General features: G+C 33.4%; 2 protein-coding genes across 3 annotated transcripts in view; both read right to left on the bottom strand.

Moving 5' to 3' along the window:
• LOC127797097 (sister chromatid cohesion protein SCC4) overlaps nucleotides 1-6,035 on the bottom strand; it is a 28,916-nt gene extending 22,881 nt beyond the window's left edge. Inside the window, exons 1-2 of the mRNA XM_052329628.1 lie at nucleotides 5,656-6,035; nucleotides 2,651-2,802 (exon numbers count right to left, since the gene is read on the bottom strand). Of these exons, the coding sequence (XP_052185588.1) occupies nucleotides 2,651-2,802; nucleotides 5,656-5,868 (365 nt within the window). The 5' untranslated portion in view covers nucleotides 5,869-6,035. The remainder of the gene's footprint in view (nucleotides 1-2,650; nucleotides 2,803-5,655) is intronic.
• A 12,927-nt stretch (nucleotides 6,036-18,962) lies between these two features.
• Nucleotides 18,963-23,691, bottom strand: LOC127798470 (uncharacterized). Of its 2 annotated transcripts, none has more exons than XM_052332050.1 (9): nucleotides 23,408-23,691; nucleotides 23,066-23,195; nucleotides 22,848-22,936; nucleotides 22,600-22,738; nucleotides 21,403-21,477; nucleotides 21,076-21,197; nucleotides 20,923-20,994; nucleotides 19,429-19,488; nucleotides 18,963-19,331 (listed from the first exon to the last, which is right to left on the bottom strand). In XM_052332050.1, the coding sequence occupies exons 2-9, from the start codon at nucleotides 23,159-23,161 to the stop codon at nucleotides 19,268-19,270; spliced, it is 717 nt and encodes a 238-aa protein (XP_052188010.1). In that variant the 5' UTR covers nucleotides 23,162-23,195; nucleotides 23,408-23,691; the 3' UTR covers nucleotides 18,963-19,267. The 2 variants fall into 2 exon arrangements, with proteins under 2 accessions (XP_052188010.1, XP_052188011.1); XM_052332051.1 differs by having other exon boundaries at nucleotides 18,966-19,331; nucleotides 20,919-20,994; nucleotides 23,408-23,426.
• Nucleotides 23,692-24,640: the final 949 nt, after the last annotated feature.

Here is a 24,640-nt window from a genome sequence, read left to right on the forward strand (position 1 = left end):
CCCTATGGGTGTCCTGTCACACTTTTATCCATATCTTACCATTACTCATCATCTTACTCCTAGAATATTTGGGGGTGTTTCCTATGTTCATATACATGATCAAACGCAGGGGAAATTGGATCCCAGAGCACTCAAAACTATCTATGTGGGCTATTCTTCCACCCAAAAGGGCTACAAATGCTACCATCCATCTACAAGGAAATTTTACATTTCAGCTGATGTTACATTTGATGAGCTCGCATCCTTTTTTCCTCCACCTTCTTGTTAGAGAAAGACTATGCTTGTGGACAATAAGGATTATTTTTTACTTGATTTACTTGTTTTTTTCCCTGCTCCTACCCTTGAACCTCAACAAACCGAGCTTGGTGATACTTAGCCTGAATCTGAACCGAAACATGTATCCTTAGTTGAGGGGAATGTAGATGCGTCTGATAATAGGTTTCCTCAGGTTTACTCAACGAGGAAGAGTCTGCATCCTAAATCGAGGTCAGTTCAAGCATTAGAACCTGATCCTAAGACTAAGGTAATACCTTCTAATCCTCCTCAATCTACATCTAAATTGGATTGGCCTATTGTCGTAAGGAAGGGAACTAGGGAATGCACCAAACAACTAAGGTACCCACTTTCAAACTTTGTGTCATTTGTGAGATTGTCTCCTTGTCATAAAGGCTTCCTCACAAATTTAAACACTGTGTCAATTCCTAATACTCTTTTTGAGGCCTTGAACTATGAGAATTGGAGAAATGCTACGAATGCTAAAATGCAAGCCTTGGAGAAAAACAAAACATGGGAAGTTGTAGACCTACCAAAAGGGAAGAAACCAATAAGATGCAACTGGATATACACAATGAAATACAAAGCAAATGGGACATTAGAATGGTACAAAGCAAGGCTGGTAGCAAAAGGGTACACACAAATGTATAGAATAGAATATCAAGAAACATTTGCTCCAATAGTAAAAATGAACACATTGGGAATTCTGTTATCCCTAGCTATGAATTTTGATTGGCCACTCTAACAATTTAACGTAAAAAATGCCTTTTTACATGAAGATCTCAAAGAGGAAATATATATTGAAATCCCACCTTGGATATGCTAAAAATATAGCTCCCATAAGATATGCAAGCTTAAGCATTGTATGGTTTAAAGCAGTCACCTAGGGCCTGGTTTGGAAAGTTTACTAAAGTAATGGAAAATATGGGCTACAAACAAAGCTAAGGAGACCACACTTTGTTTATCAAGCATTTGGGCTCAGGTAGAGTCACAACTCTCATTGTTACGTGGATGACATAATAGTAACTGGGATTGATCAACAAAAAAAAGACAGAGTCTAGGACAGAACTTAAAGAAGGAATTTGAAATCAAAGAGTTTAGAAATCTTAAGTACTTTCTAGAAATCAAAGGTGGCCTGTTCCAAGATAGGGATCTTTATCTCTCAACAAAAGCATATTACTGACCTCTTAAGGGATATGGGAAAGTTGGCACGCAAACCGATTAATTCACCTTTAGATCAGAACCACAAACTTGGGGAAGTTGAGGGAGACAAAGCAATAGATAGAGAGGTGTATCAAAGACTTATTGGCAGACTGATCTATCTATCTCATAAATGCCTAGACATTGCCTATGCAATGAGCGTTGTCAGTCAATTTATGCATAACCCGGAGGAAATACATTTACAGGCAGTCTACAGAATATTACACTACTTAAAAGGGACTCCTAGGAAAGGCATATTGGTCAGGAAGCATACTAAGATTACACCCGAAACTTATATCGATGTTGACTATACAAGTTCAGTGATAGATAGAAGATCTACTTCTGGGTATTACACCTTTGTTGAAGAGAATCTAGTCACATGGAGAAACAAAAAGCAAAATGTTGTGGCAAGATCAAGTGTTGAATCTGAATTTTGAGCTATGGCAGAAGGTATATATGAATTACTATGGCTAAAGATTATCTTGGAAGACTTGAGTGGGACGGTCCTATGAAGCTCTATTGTGACAATAAGTCAGTCATCAGTATAGCACATAATCCTATGCAACATGATTGAACAAAACACATAGAAGATGACAAACACTTTATCAAGGAAAAACTGGATAGTGGTTTCATTTGTACTCCATATGTGCCTTCAGGATCACAGTTAGCAGGTGTGTTTACCAAAGTAATCAACAATCCCCAATTTTAGACATTAATTTCCAACCCACGAATGGATGATATCTACTCACCAGCTTGAGAGAAAGTGTCGGAGATCATAAAGAGTGATTGCAGATTTTAAGGGCTGTCAATCAAGCTATATTTTTTGAATTATTTCCTAATACATAATTAGAAGGTTAGGTGTACAAATTTAGTAGGTTCTATAAATCAATTAGAGATTGTCTCCATTAGAGGAAATTCCTAAATTGAGAGTTTCCTATGATAGATTAGCTAAGTTTTTGTATATATACAATTCTGGACATAATGAATAAAATTATTAAGCCTTCTCCCTAATTTCTAACAGTATCTATTGATTAGCTCTTAATGCCAGTAATGTAGCTTGTGCATATAATTACCATCAAATTAATGAAACTTACAGCCGTGTTCAATATAAATACATACTAGTTAAGTAAATTAATAAACCTCCAGAATGAAAACAGAAGCTAGGAGACCTGCATACCCCTCTCCAGTAGAAGCTGTAAGCGCTAAACCTTTGTTCAATATTTGTTTTTGAGAAGGAATAGCTCCCACAAGATGATAACACTGACTGAGTAAACTATATGCTCTGCACTTCAAGTTGAAGCATGAAGGAATGGACATCAAGAGCAGTTGCTGTAAATATAAAAAAAAAAAAAGAGAAGTGATAAATGAATGAAACTTCACAAGAAATAGCTAGCCTAATGTAATCCTCCATTTCCTTAAACTTGGTGCAAGCAGCAGACTTAAACCCTACCACAATAATTAAATCCACAGATGGACAAGGGTATAGCTTGCAGTTGCAAATAGATATGTTTCCAGAAGCATGAACATTCAATTTTTGGCTGTTGCAAACTAAACAGAAAACCCTTACTTTTCTCACTAGCACTAAAGAAGGTGATAAATGTAAGATCCATCAACCCACCAATTAAGGAAAGGTGAAAAGGAAGATTAAATAAGAAACAATAAAGAGAAAAAAAAAAAAAGGATAATCAATAAGTTCAAGAAGAAGAAGAGATTTCCAAAGGAAAAGAGGACAAGATAGAGAAAAAGGGAAATAGAAAAGAAAATTGCAACAGAGAAAGAGAAAATAATAAGATATAAGAGGTTTGAACTAAAAGAAATGCAAAAATAAAGATAAAATAAAATAAGACAAGGAGAGAGATGTTCTTTAAATGATAAATCAAGACAAAATAGATGAAATAGCAAAAGACAAGGCAAGAAGAGGAGGGAAGCTACAGATAAATGTAAATTCTTTTAATCACTTGAACTGATACATGTGAATGTGGATTCCATCCTTCCTATATTCCTTTGTTGTCGTGTTTTTTTTCCTTGCTGCCCCTGGAGTACTTTAAATGGACATGCTAACATTCTAAAATAGTCCCCTTCCAACAATGTTAAAGGATGGAATTCAATTACTAAAACCATAAAATTTTAGAAACTGTAGAAATACTAACAATAAAAATAATATTTGTTAAAAACCCTAGACTGAAAAACATCAAACTATTGTCTCATACGTACAATGTCATATACACCTTGAACAATGATGTAAGCCCTGAACAAAGGCCTCATCCAGATTAGGATGTGTTGGAATTTCAGACAGACATATGAAAAGAAGGGCCTACAAATAAATGAGGTACCATTAAAGATCACATATCATCGATCCAATGGACACTATAAGATTCATTAACAATGAAGCTGTAACTGGTTGGGGTGAGAGAGAGAGAGAGAGGAGCATTTCAGAAACAAATAAGGCTTAAGAATTAAAATCGTGACTTCATTCTTGTCCATGCTTGCACCCAAAAAAAGGCTTTAAATGATAACTAGCATATTTAAAAATAAATAACTTCTCAACTTTGACAACTACAAATCGAAATCAAGTTCTGGGGGAACTCATGAACTGACAAGCTAGTGTGGAAGTTATAGAACTAAAGAGAAGTTATAGCACTAAAGAGGGCAGATCTACAAGTTGGATTATTAAAGACATATGTAGCCTTTCTTCATTCAACATTCAGTAAGTTATGCTTTTATTGATGATAATTGACATTAAAATTTCTTTGGACTTAAAGACAAATAACTGGAAAAAATTCCAGGCTTTTTTGCTGACAGCCGTTTTGGCACAATACTATTTAGCTGAGGCATAGAGATCCGTGCACAAATTTAAAAATGAATGCTTATTCAAGAGCCAAATAGAGTGAATTCCATCATCTTACAGAAGATGAGCCATTACCAATTGTGGCAGCATCGTAATTATGCCACGTGTCAAGAAAATATAAGTTCTATACAAAATTCTCTTTCTTTTCTTTTCTTTTTCTTTTTAAGGATAAATGATGCTAGAAATCAAATCAAAAGGACATGATGCAACCGACACACACAGGCTTACACAGAACCTATGGATTCGTTGCACCAACAAACTATCAAAAAAAATGGGAGGAAAAAAATGGTCAAGTCAGGAATAACCATCTTGACAACCAACTACACAAAATGGACAAAGTCAATTTTGAATAGCTATCAACCAGCGCCAATGACTCTCTGCCACATCAAATGCCAAAAGAACTGGCTCCATAATATAAAATAGAATGGTTAAATCTGTAAATAATATAACATAACACTTCAACAATCATCCAGTTCACTTTCTTCTAACAAAATCTATTTCCTACCAATTTAACTTTCTAAATATTGGCCACACTTTAAGTTTTATATATTGTCTAACCCTTGCAATGTGAGGAGCTTCATGAACTGGGGATGCCCTTTGTTTAATAGACTCTATATATAGACAAATCAAAAAGATATATTGTGAAATTTAAAGAGAATTACATCAATATTCTCCCTTTCTTAATTCACATTCTTGTTGACCAAGTGTCAAGCAATTTATATGTTGGGCAAATGTTCCATAGATCAAATCCAACCACAATTCAAGGTGAACTCAAATAGACTCAAAAGAAAACCTAAGCATTCATAATCAGGTTTTTGTTTTTGATTTAATTTATACAATTTTCGAAACAATAGATTGAGGTCTTCATGACATATGGGACTGAGTCTCACAACTAAGCCCTAAATTTGAGAAGTTCAACGAGCATGAGTGAAACACAACTGCTTCAAAAATCTAAAAGGTAGGGATTGTCCTCTTGTCACTGTATAATTAATTGCAGATATAAGGACCTAAGGCGGAAATATCTTCTATGGCCTTAAAATAACCAAGAACCAAACAAAAGTGATGGCAGACGTACTCGAGGCTATTGTACCTCAGACACAAGTACCTTGCAGTTAGGACGCTTGTTACAACCTAATCAGTTAGCTTGATTTGTCTCCTCACACAATTAGGGCATCCTATTCCATTTCAGAACTATTCACTCTCTGAGAAACAACCTACTAAAAAAAATTGAATTGCACTCGAATTAACCATTAAGCAGTTCAGCTCTCGTATTCGGGAACACACAATCAAAGATATCAAATAAACGAAGCGCGGATAAGTGGAAGAGGACTGACGCAGCGTTCGAGGTGGGATTTGGCGTGATTGACGTTGTGAGAATGCTTGAGGAGGAGAGTAGCGATACGAAGGCGAGTCTTCACCTCCACGGTAGGGAGGAAGGAGACTTGGCTCTGGCAGATGGCTTCCAGGCACTTCACCGCCTTCCCGATCTCGCCTTTCTTCTCGTGATGGTCGGCCAAGCCCCACAGCCCCTCGGCCACCGCTTCCATTTTTCTTTCCTTTTCCTTCTTTTCTCACCCGCCGTGGGGTAGGGTTTTCATCTGCGCTTGCCCATCGGCAATCGTCACTGACTGACTGAACGGCGGCGAATTCCTCCCGTTACATTTGGAATGCTTTCGGATATAGAAGATAATATTCCTCTCTCATTCGTCTCTGCGCTCCCCCATTTTTGTATTTTTAGAATAATAACATGTTTAGAGACAAATTATTTTTCGAACAAGTACTTTTCTAATTGATAAAAATTGTTTTAAATAAATAAATAATGTTCTTTTTATTTTCATTTTCTGATAATAAATTTACATTTAATTTTCGAAACCATATGCTCTACTTTCAAAATAGCATATTAAATATTATTTGCACAAAATTAGGCATGAGTTTTAACTTTTAAATAACTTACTTAATTTTTATTTTTAGTACTAGAGAGATGGCTCCAATAGATATGTTAAAAAATAAAAAAAATAAAATAAATGAAAGGAAAAAGAATGAAGGAGAGGTCTCTTACTTTTATTTTGATGCTTAACAAAGAAAATGAATGAATGAAATTCAAAAAAATAAATTGAGAAGATGTGAAAATATTTTGATCATATTAAAATTTTTAGTACTTGTAAAGTAGATAAGAAAGAAAGAAAGTATATTTAAAGTTAAAAAGTCTATGCTATTTTTCAAATATAAAAAATAAGCTATTTTTCAAATATCAAAAACGAATTTATCTTTTTATCAAATTTCATTTATTCTAAACATGTTATGCACTAAAACTATTAGTTGGAACTAATTTGTAGAAGCAGATATTCTTATTTTTGTAACAATATAATTAAAATTAATTAATATTTGGACATGTATTCCAAGATTGGATAATGAATTTTTTTAAGTGAGAGAAGCAAATCACTTTCTCCTAATTCTTCAAACGTTCTTATTTGTCCAGATAATATAAGGACCCATACTTATAGAAATGAAAAAGAGAGAAGAGAAAATAGTGGTGCAATTAGCTATGGAGTTTCTTTTGGCGAAGAAGGTGCTTCTCTCCATAGCCTTGCTCGAGGTGGCAGGATTGTTCATGCGGCTATACAGCACTCTAGTGGCAAAGTTGGAGAGGCTCAGGGCGGCACTACTGCGGCAGAAAGTCAGCAGCCCGCCCCAACATTCCTACTCGTGAACATAAAGAAGTTCTAGAAAATCTAGAGCGCAACTAAATCTAACACGCCGCCACTCTAGTTCCTTTCTTTCAGGAATGGAGAAAAAAATATGGAAAAACTAATCATGAATCAGTTCTCACTTCTTTCTACAATCAATCATTTTCTTAATGCTTTTTTCTCTCTATATTTACAAGTGTTCATGTTGAAGTCAAAAAGAGGCAACCCTTTTTGATATTTGTGGAAGAATAAGCTGGAACCTAGAAGAAGCCAATGCAACATTGAAATTGAACAAGAGGACAAAGAAAAAAGAAGAAGCTAGCAATCACACAAGAAGCTCGAAAAAGCTAGCAACTATAGTAGTCGAAATTTTATGTGGCGCCAACGCGTAAGGAAAGCCTATAAATAGGCCTCCCCAGCTCAATTGCTTTGAATCCCATTTTATCCCAATATCTTATTGTCAAAGAGAAAAAATAGAGTGTTAGAAATATCAAGAGTGTTTTTTCCTATTTTCAAGAAAGATTGTTATTATTATCTTTTTATGATTTAGAGGGAATGTTGAAACTTCTATTATTTTTCTGTAGTGAATTCTTCTATCTTTGTCCGTGGTTTTACCCTGATTTGTTTGGGGTTCTTTCACATAAAATATGTGTTTAATTTTCTTCTTTATTATTATTTTTCTCAAATTATTAGCTGCGACTCTACTATAATCCAATGTTATTTTTACAACAAGTGGTATTAGAGTCTACATTGGAATGTTTATATATCTACTTATCATATGCTCTATGGTTGCCACTATAAAAGTGGATCCTCCACATTAGAAAATAAGTTATATTATTAATCATTTTTTTGAAGGTATTGGGTACTATTCACGTATACAGTGATACTATTCACACGTACTGAGGGTACTATTCATGTGAAATAGTGAGAGCTATTTTTGTGCCCAAAGCAGTTTGTGATAGAAGCAATAGCAGTAAAATTTGAGATTGAAAAGTTCAAGAGGAGAAATTTCTCACTATGAAAATTGAAGATGAAGGTTATCTTGAGAAAAGATAATTGGTTGACGGCCATCAGCGATAGGCCGAGGGACTTCACAAATAATGACAAGTGGAATGAGATGGACGCAAATGCTACTGCAAATCTTCATTTGGCACTAGCAGAGATGAGATATTGTCTAACATAGAAGAAAAGAAAACAAAAAATGATATTTGGGATCATCTTACAAAATTATACGAGGCCAAAACACTCCACAACAAAATTTTCCTTAAGAGGAAATTGTATACTCTATGGATGTTATAATCTACTTCGGTGACAGAGCACATCAATATTTTAAATATTCCATTTTCTCAACTCACATCTCCGGGTTATAAAATATAGATAAATAAATGTGCTAAACTTTTACTTCAAAGTCTACCAAATTTGTATGATCAATTCATCAGTAATTTGACAAATACTTCCACTACGAAAATCCTAGTTTTTAATGATATTGCAGCTGTTATTATGGAAAAAGAAAATCAGCACAAAAACAAAGAAGACAGATTGGCTAGTTTGCAACAAGTTGAGACACTAACGGTGGTGAAAAGGAGATCAATATAACGTGACTCAAGTTGGAGTCAAAATCATGGTAGGTCAAGTCAAGAAATAAGAAGAACCTTAAGTGCTATCACTGTGACAGGAAGGGTCACTTGAAAAATGATTGCTAGAATTTGAACAAGAAAAATTCAAATCTCAAGAAAATGTAGCAAACACTTCAGGTGAAGGTAATGCACTATGTTGTGAAGCAGTGATAACTTATGAAGGCAGAAAAATATTTGTTGATGTATAGCTTCATTGATTCTAGAGCCACATTTCACATGACCTTTCGAAGAGAATGGTTCCATCATTATGAACATGTCTCTGAATGATCTGTGTATAGCTATGATGATCATACCTTAAAGATTATCGGTATTAGAACTATCAAGTTGAAGTTCCATGATGGTACAATGTGCACCATTCAGAAGTGTAGGCATGTGGAAGGCCTGAGGAAGAACTTGTTGTCTTTAGGACAACTGGATGAACTTGATTGCAAAATTGTGGTTGAGAAATGGATTATGAAAGTGATTCGATGAGCGCTTATACAAATGAAGGGAGAAAAAGTGACTGCAACGTTATACATGTTGAAAGGAGAGACTTTGCTGGAAGGAGAATCATTAGTTGCTTCAAGTAATCCAAGTGAAAGATCTACAATAGTGTGGCATCAAAAACTTTAACATATGTCTGAACAAGGAATGAAAATTCTTGTGGAACAGAATCTACTTCTGGGTCTCACAAAAGTATCATTAACCTTTTTGTGGCATTGTGTTACGAGTAAGTAGCACAGGTTGAAGTTCAACACATCGAATTCTAGAAGTAAAGAAACTACAAAATTGGTGCATTCTGATGTATGGCAAGCACCAGTTCCGTCCTTGGAAGGAGCAAAATATTTTGTGTCGTTCATAGATGACTATTCTATGAGATGTTGGGTCTATCCTATCAAGAGTAAGGTATATGTGTTTCTAGTTTTCAAAGTATACAAAGCACGGGTGTAACTTGAATTTGAAAAGAAGATCAAGTGTTTGAGGTCAGATAATGGAAAAGAATATACCAGTAATGAGTTTGTTTAATACTGTAATTAGGAAGACATTAAAAGACAGTTTACTATGGCATACACTCATTAACAAAATGGAGTGGCAAATCAGATGAACAAAACCTTGTTAGAAATAACAAGAGCAATGTTGGGAGCTGCAAGTATAGAAAAAAATTTCTAGGCAGAAGTAGATAATACCGCATGTTATGTGATAAATCGAGCCCATCAATTGCAAATGAGTTGAAGACACTGATAGAGATGTGGATTAGGAAGAAAGTTAATTATTCAAAACTCCATATATTTGAAAGTCTAGTGTACGTGATGTATAATGCTCAAGAAACTACAAAACTGGATCCAAAATCTTATTCTTGGGGTATCTTGACGGAATGAAGGGATATCATATGTGGGATCCCACTGCCCGCAAAGTTATAGTCACCAGGAATGTTATGTTTGTAGAAAATAAACTACAGAAAAAAGAAGGTGATGATAACACAATAAAAAAAAAAAAATCAAAGACTATAGTGGTACATGTAGAAAATGAATATGAATAAAAGGATTCTTCTGAAGTAGTACCAGAGCATGAGGAACAAGAACTAGTTGTGTCCGAGACACCAAAAATTCGCCTGTCATGTCCCTTCACAAAACGACCAGGTTGGCACTCGAATTATGTTATGGAGAATAATGTTGCATACTGTCTTCTAACAGAGGATAATGAGCCAACAACTCTTCAAGAAACATTGAACAATTCAAATGCATCTTAATTAGTAGCAATGCAAGAAGAAATTGAACATCTTCATAAGAATAAAACTTGGAAACTTGTGTCGTTACCACAAAAAAGAAAGCCTATTGGTAATAAATTAGTGTATAAGGTCAACAGAAACAACGATAATCAAGCGGAGTGACATAGTGCAAGACTGGTGATAGAAGGATATGCTCAGAAAGAATGGATTGATTTTAATGAGATATTTTCTCCTATTATTCGAATTACTACAGTTCGAGTAGTTTTGACAATGTGCGCTAGATTTGAGCTACATCTAAAGTAGCTAGATGTGAAGACTATTTTTCTTCACGGAGATCTTGAAAATTAAATATGTATGCCCCAACCAAAGGGTTTTGAAGAAAAAGGAAAACAGAACTTGGTTTGCTTGAAGAAAAAGGAAAACAAATCTTTATACTATCTCAAATAGACGCCAAGATGTTGGTATAAGAGATTTGATTCATTCATCATGAGCCTTTGATATAACAGACTTCCATTGTGCATATTTCAAGAGATTTGGTGAAATTGATTACACTTTTTTGCTGTTGTATGTATACAACATGCTGGTAGCAGGCCCCAATAAAAATCATATTAAAGAATTGAAGACACAATTGTCTAGGGAGTTTGAAATGAAGGACTCGAGACCGGCAAACAAGATTTTAGGGACGTAAATTCACCGAGACAGAAATAATATAAAGATATGACTTTCTTAAAATAAATTATTTGAAGAAGGTCTTGCGACACTTTAACATGCAAAACTGTAAACCAATTTTCACCCCACTTTCTTGTTAATTTTAAGTTATCCTCCAGTATGAGTCCTAACAGTAAAGCAAAGAGGATGGAGATGTCTTGGGTACCATATGCATCAGCAGTGGAAAGTTTAATGTTCGTTGTGATTTGTACATTGCACATGCAATGAGAGTAGTTAGTCAGTATATGACGAATCCTGGTAAAAAGCATTGAAATGTTATGAAAAGGGTCAAAGGCTGATCTAGGGATAGATCTGGGAAGGGCTGGCCCCCAGATTCATCAATCATTTTAGCCCTCATATCCTCTCAATTGGTCCAAATCCTAGGGCAGATTTGGGAGAGGGCTGCAGCCCGTGCCAGCCCCTCTACCATCCGCCCCTGAAAGGATCCTAAGTTACATTAAGATGACCATAGATGTTGTATTGTGTTATGAGGGATTATACTTTATTGTTAGATGATATGTTAACTCAAATTATGCAGGTGATATTGACAAAAGCAAATCTACCATAGGATATGTGTTTTAACTTACTAGTGGAGTTGTAAGTTGGGTTTCAAAGCTGCAATTAGTTGTGCCCACGTCAACAACAAAAATAGAATATATAGCGACTACACAAGCAAGTAAAGAAACAGTATGGTTGAAAATGGTATTGGAGGGACTCGGGTACGAACAAAAGAAGATTTATCTGTTTTGTGACAATCAGAATGCTTTGCATCTTACAAGAAATCCAACATTTCATTCAAAGACAAAGTACATTCGAATTCAATACCAGTTTGTTCATGAGAAAGTGGAAGAAGGAACCGTGGATATGCAAAAACTTCATACAAAAGACAACCTAGTAGATTTCATGACAAAGGTGATTAATACTGACAAGTTTGTTTGGTGTTAATCCTCTAGTGGTCTAGTAAAACATAAGCAATAAGGAATAACAAAGAAGAAAGAACGGTATGAAGATTGATTAATTATCAATTAAATTTTTAAGTAGGAGATTGTTGAAGTAAAAAAGAATATATTTGTGGAAAAAGAAGCTAGAACTTAGAAGAAGCAATGCAACATTGACATTGAACAAAAGGATAAAGAAGAAAGAAGAAGTTGGAAGAAGCTAGCTGCCACAAAAGAAGTTTGAAGAAGCTAGCAACCGTAGTAGCCAATATTTTTTTCGACGCCAATGCATAAGGAAAGCTTATAAATAGGCTTCTCCATCTCAATTGCTTTGAATCTCATTTTATCCTAGTATATTATTGTCAAAAGAAAAAATAGAGAGTTAAAAATATTAAGAGTGTTTTCTTCTATTTTCAAGAAAAATTGTTATTGTTATCTCCTTCTGATTTAGATGAAATATTGTAACTCTTATTATTTTTTTATAGTGAATTCTTTTATCTTTGTCTGTGATTTTTACCCTGATTTGTTTGAGGTTTTTTCACGTAAATTTTGTATATCTAATTTTTTTACTTTATTATTATTTTTTTAAATTATTAATTGTAACCTTGCTGTAATTCGGTATTATTTTTATTACAATTCATGTTTTCACTCAACGTATAAATCCTGCAAGTGAACCAACCGGACATGCTGAAAGAGAAAACGACCTGCACCGCCATGGATCTCGGCAAGCCCTCCTACAGAGAAAAATCCTTTCTCCTGATCTGTACATGGAGAAAGTCAAGGGAATGGTGTGCCTGATCAGAGAGCTATGGACTGCGTTGGTGAACTCCTGGAAGAAGAAGATCGACGCCGAGAGTGTAGTCGCGGAGATAAAAGTTGACATGGATATCAGGAACATCTCCGGCAATATCATATCAAGAACTTGCTTCAGCAGCAGCTACGCCAAGGGAGAAGACATTTTCCGGCGGCTCCGTGCCCTGCAGGAAACCACATCCAAGAAGTTTCCTCCCTCAGCATCCCCATTCTCACGTGTATATATATATTTATACACAACACATGCCAATGGAATATCAGCCTCCTGCAAGCAGCCTCAGGTTGGTTACGGTGAGATAATTAAACCTTTATATATATATATTTACCATTTTAAATGTAAATTTGACATTTTAATTAGTGAAAATACAATTTTATTATCAGATAAGTCAACAGAAGATAGAAAAATGATTATATATTTATCTTGGAAGAGAAAATACATAATTAATGTCATTAAAATACGTCTGAAGACCAAGAAAATAGGATAAAAACATTAAATAATTCATCTCAAGCTGGTAATGAATTAGTGAATATTATACTTCTATAATGTCACCAATTGCGATAATCATATTATTAACATAAAACAAAGAGAAGAATCTGTCTATTGCTCCATGAAACCACCAGACAACAGATCCACCCAATCAAAGATCCAAATCCACTAAAGAGAGACCATTCAAATCCACCACGCTACATGTTAAGTTAGCCTTCGAGATACTTTGGGGGGGGGGGGGGGGGGGGGGGGGGGATAGGTCACTTAATCTACTAATTCAATCTAAACTTAATACAAAATTAGTGAATTTATGTCGATCTTTAACAGGAGTTTGTCTCGTTATTGGGTTAACCCAATAAAAGTTTATTGGGTTCGGGTTGATAGTAAATTTTAATTATTTTCAAATTATATAATAGATGATGGATGTACTATTCTTAATTTATATCTAGACTATTTTGGATTAGTAAGAAAATTATAATGAAACTAATTACTTAATTAATAATTTGTGGATTACTTTATTTTATTTTTAAGTTTAATATTTTAATTAATATTTAAATTTAAATAGATTAATAGATTAACTTGATCTGCACATGATAATCTTAATAGATATTTAATATATTAATCTATTTATTTGTTTAGTTAGCATGTCTAGATTAGAGTTGAGGTTCTTGACTTAATAACTTAATAGATTAGATTAAAATTGAGTCTTAACAAATTGTGATTTGATAAGGACCTCACCCGAACTCAATCTATTTACTTATTTTGATACCCCTAAGAAGAAACATTGAGATGAGCCTTCTCCACGAGAACTTGCTTATGGCGTGTTTTGATAAAATATATATATATAATAATATTTTTTTTAAAAAAACCATGTTAATTAAGAATGATGCTCCTATTATATTGAAAGAATTTGAGTTTTTTTTATCAAAATAAATGAATTTAATATAAAACCAAATTTAGACATCAAAAGACGAAAGAAAATGTTCAAAACCATACAAAATAAATATGTAGAGATTGACGGCAAAAAAAAGAAAAAATATGACTAATTAAGGCATCCTAATAAAAAAGGAGTTATCACCCTGGTAGGAGGCAGGATGGTGCTTGTGAAGGGGATAAGGATGGCAAAAGAAAAAGAAGAGGGAACAGGGAAGAGAGCACTACTGGTGGTGTTTGACATCCAATGGCAAGGATGAGGGTGGAAAGAGAAAAGGCTAGTTGTGCTTTCGCTTGTAGTGGTAAAGGGTAGCAAGGGAAGAAAAAAAAATAGCTTTTAAGGGGAAATTATATTTGTAACCATAGTTTTGCTCTCCGTAACCCATTTTTAATATTTTTAAAATATTGTCAAATAAAAACTCATATTTACCCTTTATTTAAATCGTTGACGATCAATCACTTACCATTACTCCTCAAGTGCATGCAGTCACTTTCTCATCCACCATCCGCAATCATTTTATTCTATTATTCAAATAGCAACAGTTATAGTAGATCGATACAAGATAGCAAAAAAGTATTAATATTTTTAAAAATTAAAATAATTTCTCAATATTATCAAATAACATGCATCTATATAATTTATTTTTAAAAATAACATAATTTATAATGTTATAATTAATATTAACATTATAAATTAATGTTATCCAATATTATAGCCATAGAAGATTATTATCCACTATTATTTGCGTATTCCAATGAGAAACAACACAATTTACAACATTTATCATTAATTAAATCATATAATTTACATATAAATACACAATAAATCACATAATTTACATATAAATACACAGAGGGTTGAATTAAAAAATAAAATTAATTAAAAAATAAAAAAATACATCTTGAAACCCCAAACCTTGAGGTTCGGGGCTAGGAAATGCCCCTGAACCCTGAGGTTCGGGGGTGGGAAATGCCCCAAAACCTAAAGTTTGGGGCTAGGGGATGCCCCGAACCCCGAGGTTCTGGGTGTTCGGGTAACCCCGAATCTCAAGGTTCTATAAACACCCTGAATTCATGGATTCGGGAAAAATCAATTCTCCCGAAGTCATGAGTTTGGGAAAAATCATTTTTTTCGAAATTATGAATTTGGGAGAATGCAATTCTCCCGAACCCTAAGGTTCAGGAGAGTGCAATTCTCCCGAATTCAATTGATATATGTTAATTAATATAATGTTAATTATATTATAATTAATATAATGTTAACTATATTATAATGTAACTATAATTAATAATGTTAACTATATTAATTAACATATATTAATTGAATTCGGGAGAATGCTGAGTTCGGGAGAATTGCATTCTCCCCAAATGTATATAATATATTATATATTATCATATATTATATGTATATTATACTATTATATGTATTATATATTATAGTACATATAATATACTATAATTATACGATAGTATAGTTATAATACAACAACAACATATCCAGCCTTTATCCCACTATGTGGGGTCGACTACATGAATTCTAAACTTCCATGTATTTCTATCTTTTGTCATATCTTCATTGAGATCCATACACTTCATATCAAACTTTAATGTCTCCCTCAAAGTCTTGTTAGGTCTGCTTCTACCTCTTTTTTTGATTAATTATTCATTTCATCAACTCTCCTCACATGAGCGTCTCTTGGTCTTTTTCTCACATGGCCAAACCATCTTAATCTTGTCTCTCTCATCTTCTCCTCTATTGGCACTACTCATATTTTATTACGAATAACTTCATTTCTAATTTTATCTTTTCTTGTATGGCCGCACATCCATCTTAACATCCTCATCTCCGCTACACTCGTCTTTTGCTCATGTTGGTATTTGACTGCCCAACAAAACAAACCAATTTTAAATAAGTAATATCATAATCAGGAATGTATATTAGTATTAGAAACCTTCATTATTGAAGAGCCAAAAACTATGATGTCAAGGGAGTGAGCAGTTTCCAATCTAATAAAAAAAATCACGTAGGACCCCTAAGGTTTTGTTTAGAAGGCACTGAGCACCTCTATATTTTTTAAAAATACCACCAACCTCCCCTGACTTTAAAAACTGTGCAATGCCCTCTGTGATTAAGAAAGGGGAAATTCTATATGCAGCCACCACTTTTGTTCTCCACAGGCAATTTCTGCAATTGCTCTTCACAACAACCCTCAATTGCTCTTTACAACTAATATTTTCCCAAAATATCCTCCTACACATAAAGCCATCCCACAGCCACTTTTTCCTCGAAAGATGGCAAAATCACACGTTCATCACAGCAACCGAATCTAGGATTAGGAGACATTCATCGCATCTAAATCCTAGGATTCAGAGGCGTTGGAAGCTTCCAAACCCTGGGGTTCATACGCGTTCATTGGCATCTGAACCCCAGGATTCAGGGATGCCTAATGGCCTCTGAACCATTATAATATACTATAATTATATGATAGTAATTATCATATAATTATAAAATTTTATTTTTTAATTAAAAAATAAAAAATACCTTTCAGGGGTGTTTTCAAGCCCCGAACCCCAAGGTCCGGGGCCTGGGGAATGCCCCAAACGTTGGGGTTATTTGGGGTTCCCCGAATCCCGAGATTCAGGGCATTTTCCAACCCTCGAACCCTAAAATTCGGGGCATCCCCAACTCCCGAACTTCAAAATTTAAAAGGTTCAAAGAACTCTAAATCTATAGATTCGAAGAAAATGAATTCTCCCAAACACTGAGATTCGGGAGAATTCAATTCTCCTGAACCTCAGGATTCAGGAGAATATATATATAATATTATATTATATTATAATATGTATATATATAATAATTATGTAATATATAATTATAAAAATACATATAATATGTATGTATATATATAATAAAATTTTAGTTTTCTCAAAAAATATAGTCATAACATATATATATATAATTATAATATTACAAATCCTATGAAAATGATTTCATATTACATAGCCATACATATATATTACATACATATATATGTTGTGTTTTTTTCGAATTCATTGATTTAATTCATCTGTATATAAATTATGTTATTGAACTAGTAATTGATATTATAAATTATGTTATTTTTAAATATAAATTATATAGATGCATGCTATTTGATAATATTTAAAAATTATTTTAATTTTTAAAAATATTAATAATTTTCTAATATCTTATATTCATTTAGCTATAGTTGTTGCTATTTTAATAATAGAATGGATTTGCTGCGCGTTGAGGTATCTTTTGAAGAATAGGTGTTTGGAGGGTATATTTGAAATATGGATGGTTGTAAAAAGAAACCACTCTAGTCGTAAATAGAAAAAATTAAAATTTTACTTAAGCTGGTTACGAAAGAGTAAAAATTATGGTTGCAAATAGAATTTTTCTTTGCTTCATGATGCAAGAAAGTGAAAAAAATAGCTTTTGCTTGTAGTGTCTATTTCATTTGAAATATTAGGAATCGTTTTACTTTTTAGGGTCAACACTCTCTTGTTGATGATATCATTAAAAAGATCAAAACACATATATATATATAGAGTTTTTTTTTTTTTTATATTCTCATGTTTTGATTATTTTTAATTTATCAGATGTGGGTATCTAATTGCCCCTTTTTGTGTATGCCTGGAGATGTCTAGTATATTTGTAGAGTTCATTTTTAATTAATATATATTCATTTACCGATAAAAAAAAAAGGAAAGCAAGGAAAAGGAGATGAAGGTGTACTAAATGGGTTGGTGAGGTGAGAATGAAACACTATGAAAAAAATAAATAAAAGAGACAAAATTATTGTTGATAAAATTTGAAATATGACTTAAATTATAAAAACGTTTTTTTTTAGAGAACATCTTTAAGATGTTTTCTAAAGTCTAATATAATTTTTAAAAATAAAAAAAAATATTTTTTATTCTCTATTTTAGAAAAAAAAAAATTATTTTGAACCCAATTTTAAACTTTTTATCTCTATAAAAATATTTTACAAAAAACTACTCTACTTTTTTACAGTTAAAGAAGCCCTAAATTTTTCTCTTTTTAAATCTGTTTCTCTCTCTCTCTCTCTCTCTCTCCACTATTGTTAAAAATGGCCGGTGGCTTCTCTCTCCTCCGTCGGCGGCAGCACGTCTGCCGCCTTCAATTATCGTTTACGCATCTCCAGAGCTTCCTCTCCACAAGCATCGAGGCAAATATGAATGGTTTTGTTGGTTATATTATAAGGCTTTAGGGTTTCTATTCTATGTTTGAAACTAGAATTCATCAAGGGAAGTAAAATGCAGTAAGAATCAAATTACTTTTACAAGCACTAACTAAACTAAAACTAAAAATTGATTCTTCCCTCCGCGGGATCCCACTTCCTACCATACTACAAATGAAATATCCAAATGAATATATAGAAATGACTAATGATATATATTTAGTCTCCTCAATAAAAATTATATTCTCAATAAATAATTCTCGTAAATTGACATGACATGACATACATAAATTTATAATAATTTTATCAATAATTTTAAGTAAAATTATTATTAATTTGTGTGGAACTACTATGAATCTAAACTTGTCATGTTTGTTTGTGAAGATTGTTTATCAGATTTGTTTATAGGTATAGCATTTCCCTAGTTCGGATTGACCATCCTACTATGTCCTTTCATTAATTTTTGCAACCACAAAAATTGCTAAAATCAATGTAAAAGTATATTAGGCATTTTAAGCAGTAAAACTATCAATTCAGACTATTTTATACGACTAAATAACATTATCCTTACCCAAAAAAAAAAAAAAAAGCAAAGAGCAATATATGCAAATGTAAGATGTGTACACTTGAAATGAATTTGACAATCATCTTTAGATACAGCTGAATAAGCAAAGCAAAGCAGTATGAATGTACAGGAGCAGACAGAGAGGGATAGAGAGAAGAGCCTTGATTCAGTCACTGAGTGTGCTTTGCCTTGGAGAGGGTTTTCAACATGCCTTTGGTGATTTTCCAAAACCAAAACAAATTCATCATTGCCAACATGGGAGGCACTGTGAGCAAGCTGTAGAAGCCCAGGGGAAACACTTTCTTGACCTTAAAAATACAGAACAAATGATCAAAATGGGTCCCCTGAAGCTTATAAGATTTTTGGAAGGAAATGAATTGTGTTATTATAAAGTTATTAATTTACCTGATCAAAATGGGTGAACATATGGTAGAAGAAGAAGATGAACAGAAGAATCCTCGCGGCCTGAAAGCAGCAAAAAATTTCTACTTACAAACCCATCTAATATCATAGAACCAAAGGAACTAATTTCATGAAAATGTTTAATAACTGAAGAAAGAAAAAAAAAAAATAGTATTGAACTCCCCTTGATGAAGGCATGTTAACAATGTGCATATTACGGTATCATCTACAAGACAATCTTTGATGCGCATTAGCACATTATAAAAGGGCAAACTGGTGCAATAACAAATTTATCCTCATTCTACCTAGAATAATCATTAAAAATAAATCGACAAAAAAATGGTACCATCAACGAAGTCATCTTCAATAGCATAAGCAAAAGCCCAAGGGGGATATTTTACATTTCTTCTCCCAGATAATTTCAATTCCGTAAGCCCATTATAGCCTATTAAAGGCCTTATTATTAACAAACATAGATGATTTATGTACCTCATTAGATTAACCACTGCACCTACAATCATCGAATGGGAACATAGTATTAGTATTATATGCTTCAGTTTGTACCATATTCTATTACACGAACATATCAATAATAGATCAATCTGCCTGTGTCATGTTATATGTGCTTGATATAATTCAGCCTAATCCCTCACAGCAAGTTACAAAGTGGTGTACTTGATCCTCTATATCACAATTTGATGTTACATTAGCTCAAACCAAATAAGCACAAACAAAGTCCTAGAGGTATAACGTCCAGGCAAAGCAGCGACAATCATAGGATACTTCCAAACATGTGTGATCATTTCTTTAATTTATTTAGAACACATTTAAGATGGCATACATGTCTACCAAGCAAATACGCGCATCTGTTACTTAAAACGCATAAAAAGTTACTGTAAGCAGACAACTAAGAGTCTAAGGGAAAAAATAAGAACAAATACCAGTAACCAATCTGTCTGTGAACAGGTCTTTGTAAAGTAGATAACTCATACTTTCTTCCCAATATGTAGAATCCAAAAACTGTTTTTTGGACTAGTTTTAATACAATTGTTTTTGTAATGTGAAAAATGAAATTTTCACATTACAAATGTTTATTTAGAAAATAAAATGAAATTTTCATTAATATTTTTGTTACAAATAAATAATATACATATACCATCATTACAAAACCAACATGATGTGTTCTAGTCTTTTTTAAAACTATTCCATCAAGGTGAGTCGGTGACATGCCAAATATGCATCGTCTTTATATCTGCACTTGGCATCAATCGCCATGATACCATAAAACACCATGTAAATCAGGAGAAAAAAAGAAAAAGAAAAAAGAAATAGACACCCACTAACTTTAACCCCTATTACTGGCCAGAGTATGCTCTATTTCCTTTTCTTAGCATCTCAGAATGCACATGAGCAGCCAAATTTTTGGCACTTAGCGCAAATAAAACCACACAAAGAAAAAAGTAACCAAGAAATTAAGGTTTATCAGGTATTACCAACCACCCAAGGAACAATGCAACACCATTAAAGATGTAAACTCTAGAATTCTTCTGACCAGCAATGTCCAAGTACCTGCACATATATTAATAGCAATAAGTCAAGCTAAGCTCCAAGAACATGAAAATAAAAAGGGTTTCTGGATGCCAGCATTACCATCTTAAATTGACAAATGGAGTTGTGCTCTCAGTGAAGAGAACCATTAGTATATAAACTTGTCCTTGACCGCTCACAAGAGAGAGGAAGATTGAGAACGTTGATAGCCCATGGTGTAATACCTAACATATATATGGAGATGAACAGAGTTTGGGAAACAGATAATCAACAATATATCCGCTAATTTCAGAACTAGGTACACCAAACTGAGAAACATTAATACAAACCACCCAGGAGTTTTCTTTACCAGCTTCCAGTAATTGACACACTCATACAATTCACCTGAACAATATTTCAGTAATATAAATAATGCATATCTCTACTTACATACTCCATACCACCTAAAGCTGGAAAATGCCACAAGATCATTGCCAAGTCTGATAGAAAATAACCAATAGATACCTGTAAATATTTAAAAGAAACAAAATGAAAGAAAAATACACTGTAAGGAAAAATACTGCTATAGGATATGATTGAGTTAAAGCATTACGCAAATCATAAAAAAATAGTACAAAAGAAAGGTACATATAACATCGCCTGATATTTCATTTATGAATTATGAAGAGAAAGATTCTACTGTGTCTAGGTGGCCTTTTAGGAAATTGAGCTCCTATTCCACTAGTCTTCTATTGCCTATTATTGATAAACGATAACCCCAATCCCAATAGCTATAAGAAGAAACGGTGCGTATCTTGCACTCAACATCATACTTACAGAACTGTTATATTCAAACAAGACCCTCTTTACATGCTTTGGTAACCCTTATCCTTGCATCATTACATCACAGCAGATGCTCATTAACAAAATATGTGAAAGAAAGTCAATTACTTGTATAAGGGAATTAAAGCACTTAATACAAAATATAACAGAGACAGTCGTGAGTAAATAATCATTGTGAACTAGTGTTACATGCAGTTTCCAATTCCCCAGTGTACTGAGTTCCACCTGAAATGTCAAGGATAAATCATAAATATACGGGACATCTTTCTGATCTCTTACACAAATTAGACACTTAGATCCCCCAGTTTCAATGATATTTGATGAAGCTCAAAGATAGTAAAGAAAAATATTTTAATCTCTAACATGGATGGAATTGAAATCTCCTTCTTTCCTCTCACAAATATCATTCAATTAAGTAGACCCCTAAATAATTCAAACTACAGTGATCTTCTACTACTCTATTTTTTTCCATTGTTCTATGTGCTCAGCAGATTAAAGAGAAATTAAGATCCAGTAATTTACAAACCTGTTAAAAACTGAAGTTAAAAATCCATTTTTTTCGGTTGGGGGGGCGGGCACGTCCCTCTTTCCTCATTCTTCTTTTCGTTTAGTCACTGAGCCTTCCTTGTAAGTAATATTTATGCTTTATTTTGTATAGGGTTCAACACTCTACGGAGGTTTCTTCCTTTTTATATTTTGTTATGGAGAAGAAAACTCAGAGAGTACAATTCAATAAATAATAAACAAGCAAAATATTGAGCATGTCAAAGTAACTTCATAGCGCTGCATTCTGCAACAACATACCCCCAATATGGTGTTTGACAAAGTAGACCTTTTATTGATCATTAACCCATTAGGTAAACTCTCATCAAAAAGATCTGACAATAGGATGAGATAGAAAGAAGCAGTTGCCACAACGAGAGCATGGAATGTAGAGAAACCCCTGAAGAACAGAAGCCACTGGTGCTCAGATAGAGGAAATAAAACCACCAAAACAATAAAAAACCATAATATTCATACAGAATAGGTGTCTAATTGGAAAAGAACACCACCTGTTGTTCCATTCAAGTTTCTCTGAATCACTGAGTTTTGCATATCCCATAAAGAACAAGACGCTGACTACACCTGTTAATTCGTAAACCTTCAAAAGGCAAAATTCAACCTCTTCAAATGTACCAAAGATTCCAGACTGAGGAAATATGAACTTCCAATTTCACTATTGGAACAAGTATTTCAATCAAAACAGGAAAAGACCTAACAAGGGACTTACAATTTTGCACATAACAATGCCGGCCAAAGCAGACAACACCCAGTGGAATTCTTCGCTTGGACTGGAATATCCAGAGGAAAAATTCAAACCCATCATACTGATTTCTTGGAACCTTATCTGAGAGACCAAACTGCAGCAAACCCACAAAAGTTATCGTTCGTGAAATTCTTTTGAACAACCACTCATCAAGAAAACCAACGAAAAGGGAAGAAATTCTTGAACAAGGCAAAATGATCAGAGCCAAGAATAAACATTTATGTGCGTGCAGCTAGTTTTACAGACCCGAACAGATACTATCCGAATATACGTTTCTATGTCTACGGATTGCTGGGAGAAACTTACACGGTCTGAAAGAGCTTCGGAACAAAGAAAAATGCAGATGGGTTGACACTAAACAATGCTGTGTATCATCCGGAGAAGCCAAAGGACTCGGCAACAACAACAAATTTATGAATCAAAATGAGTGTCTAGAACACTTCAGAACTGGACATGGCTAGGAAGCAGAGAAGAGGAATGAGAGATCAGCTTTGGATTTTTCCATTAACAGGAAGAGAAAGAGGTTTTCGTACTAAGATTGGGAGAACGAGAGAGGTTTTTGAAAGGCATGAATGTGATTGGAGAACTTCAAGCCTTGCCCTTTAGTTTAATAATTAATAATTCAGTTTTGTCTCTTATCTTCTAACAAAATGGGTGAATTCTCCTTAGCCCCCTGTATGATTTAATTATTGGTAAGAAGATTCGATATTGTTTTTAAAAATGTCATTTAGAATCTGTGCTATTTGTTTTTCTCAATTGAGATTCCTATCATTTGTTACAAAATAAAATTTTCATGAGAATGACCCAACATTATAAGTAATATAAATGTAATTTACTTATATATTTTGACGTGTTAATGTCAAAGAGCTTTCTTCATAAAAAAAATAAAATTATTCAAATCTTAAAAGATATTTTAAACCATCAAAGCATAAAAAAAGAAAGAATTGAATGTTATTTTGTGCTAAGAAAATGCTATTCTTGTCCCTTGCATTGCATTGGCCTGCCTTTGTTGCAAAATAGCATATTTTCAATGTTGGGGCAAAGATGAATATTTGTGAAACTAGAAGGACGAAAATGACGTTTTTATTAAAATTTGTCTTGACCTGGATGCGATCAAACTCGATGGCATACAGCAAGCATCATTGCTCCACGGATGAAAAGTTTATTGGTCATTAACAACATGGACGGCTACTAGAATGGCTTTAAAGATTTGGAATTATTGTTCTCCTGTGATTTTTTTCATTTATATTTTTAATTTTGATAAAAAAATTAATTATAGATAAGCCTTTAATTCATACTTAAGTCGAGTATTAAACTTGTAACCTACTACTGATGCTAACCCTATTGTATCATTTGCTAACTACTCGATCTATATTCTAAAAGTAAAATAACTGTATAGATTTATATTTACTTAGAAAGATTTTAATTTTAAGGACAAACGTAAGGTACCCATTGCTATTTTGTATTTTACACAATATAAAAAAAGTATATATATATATTTATATTATTATTATTGTAGATAATTTTGTTAATTTTTTT

This window comes from Diospyros lotus, chromosome 3 (assembly GCF_014633365.1).
Source record: "Diospyros lotus cultivar Yz01 chromosome 3, ASM1463336v1, whole genome shotgun sequence".
Classification (NCBI taxonomy): domain Eukaryota; kingdom Viridiplantae; phylum Streptophyta; class Magnoliopsida; order Ericales; family Ebenaceae; genus Diospyros; species Diospyros lotus.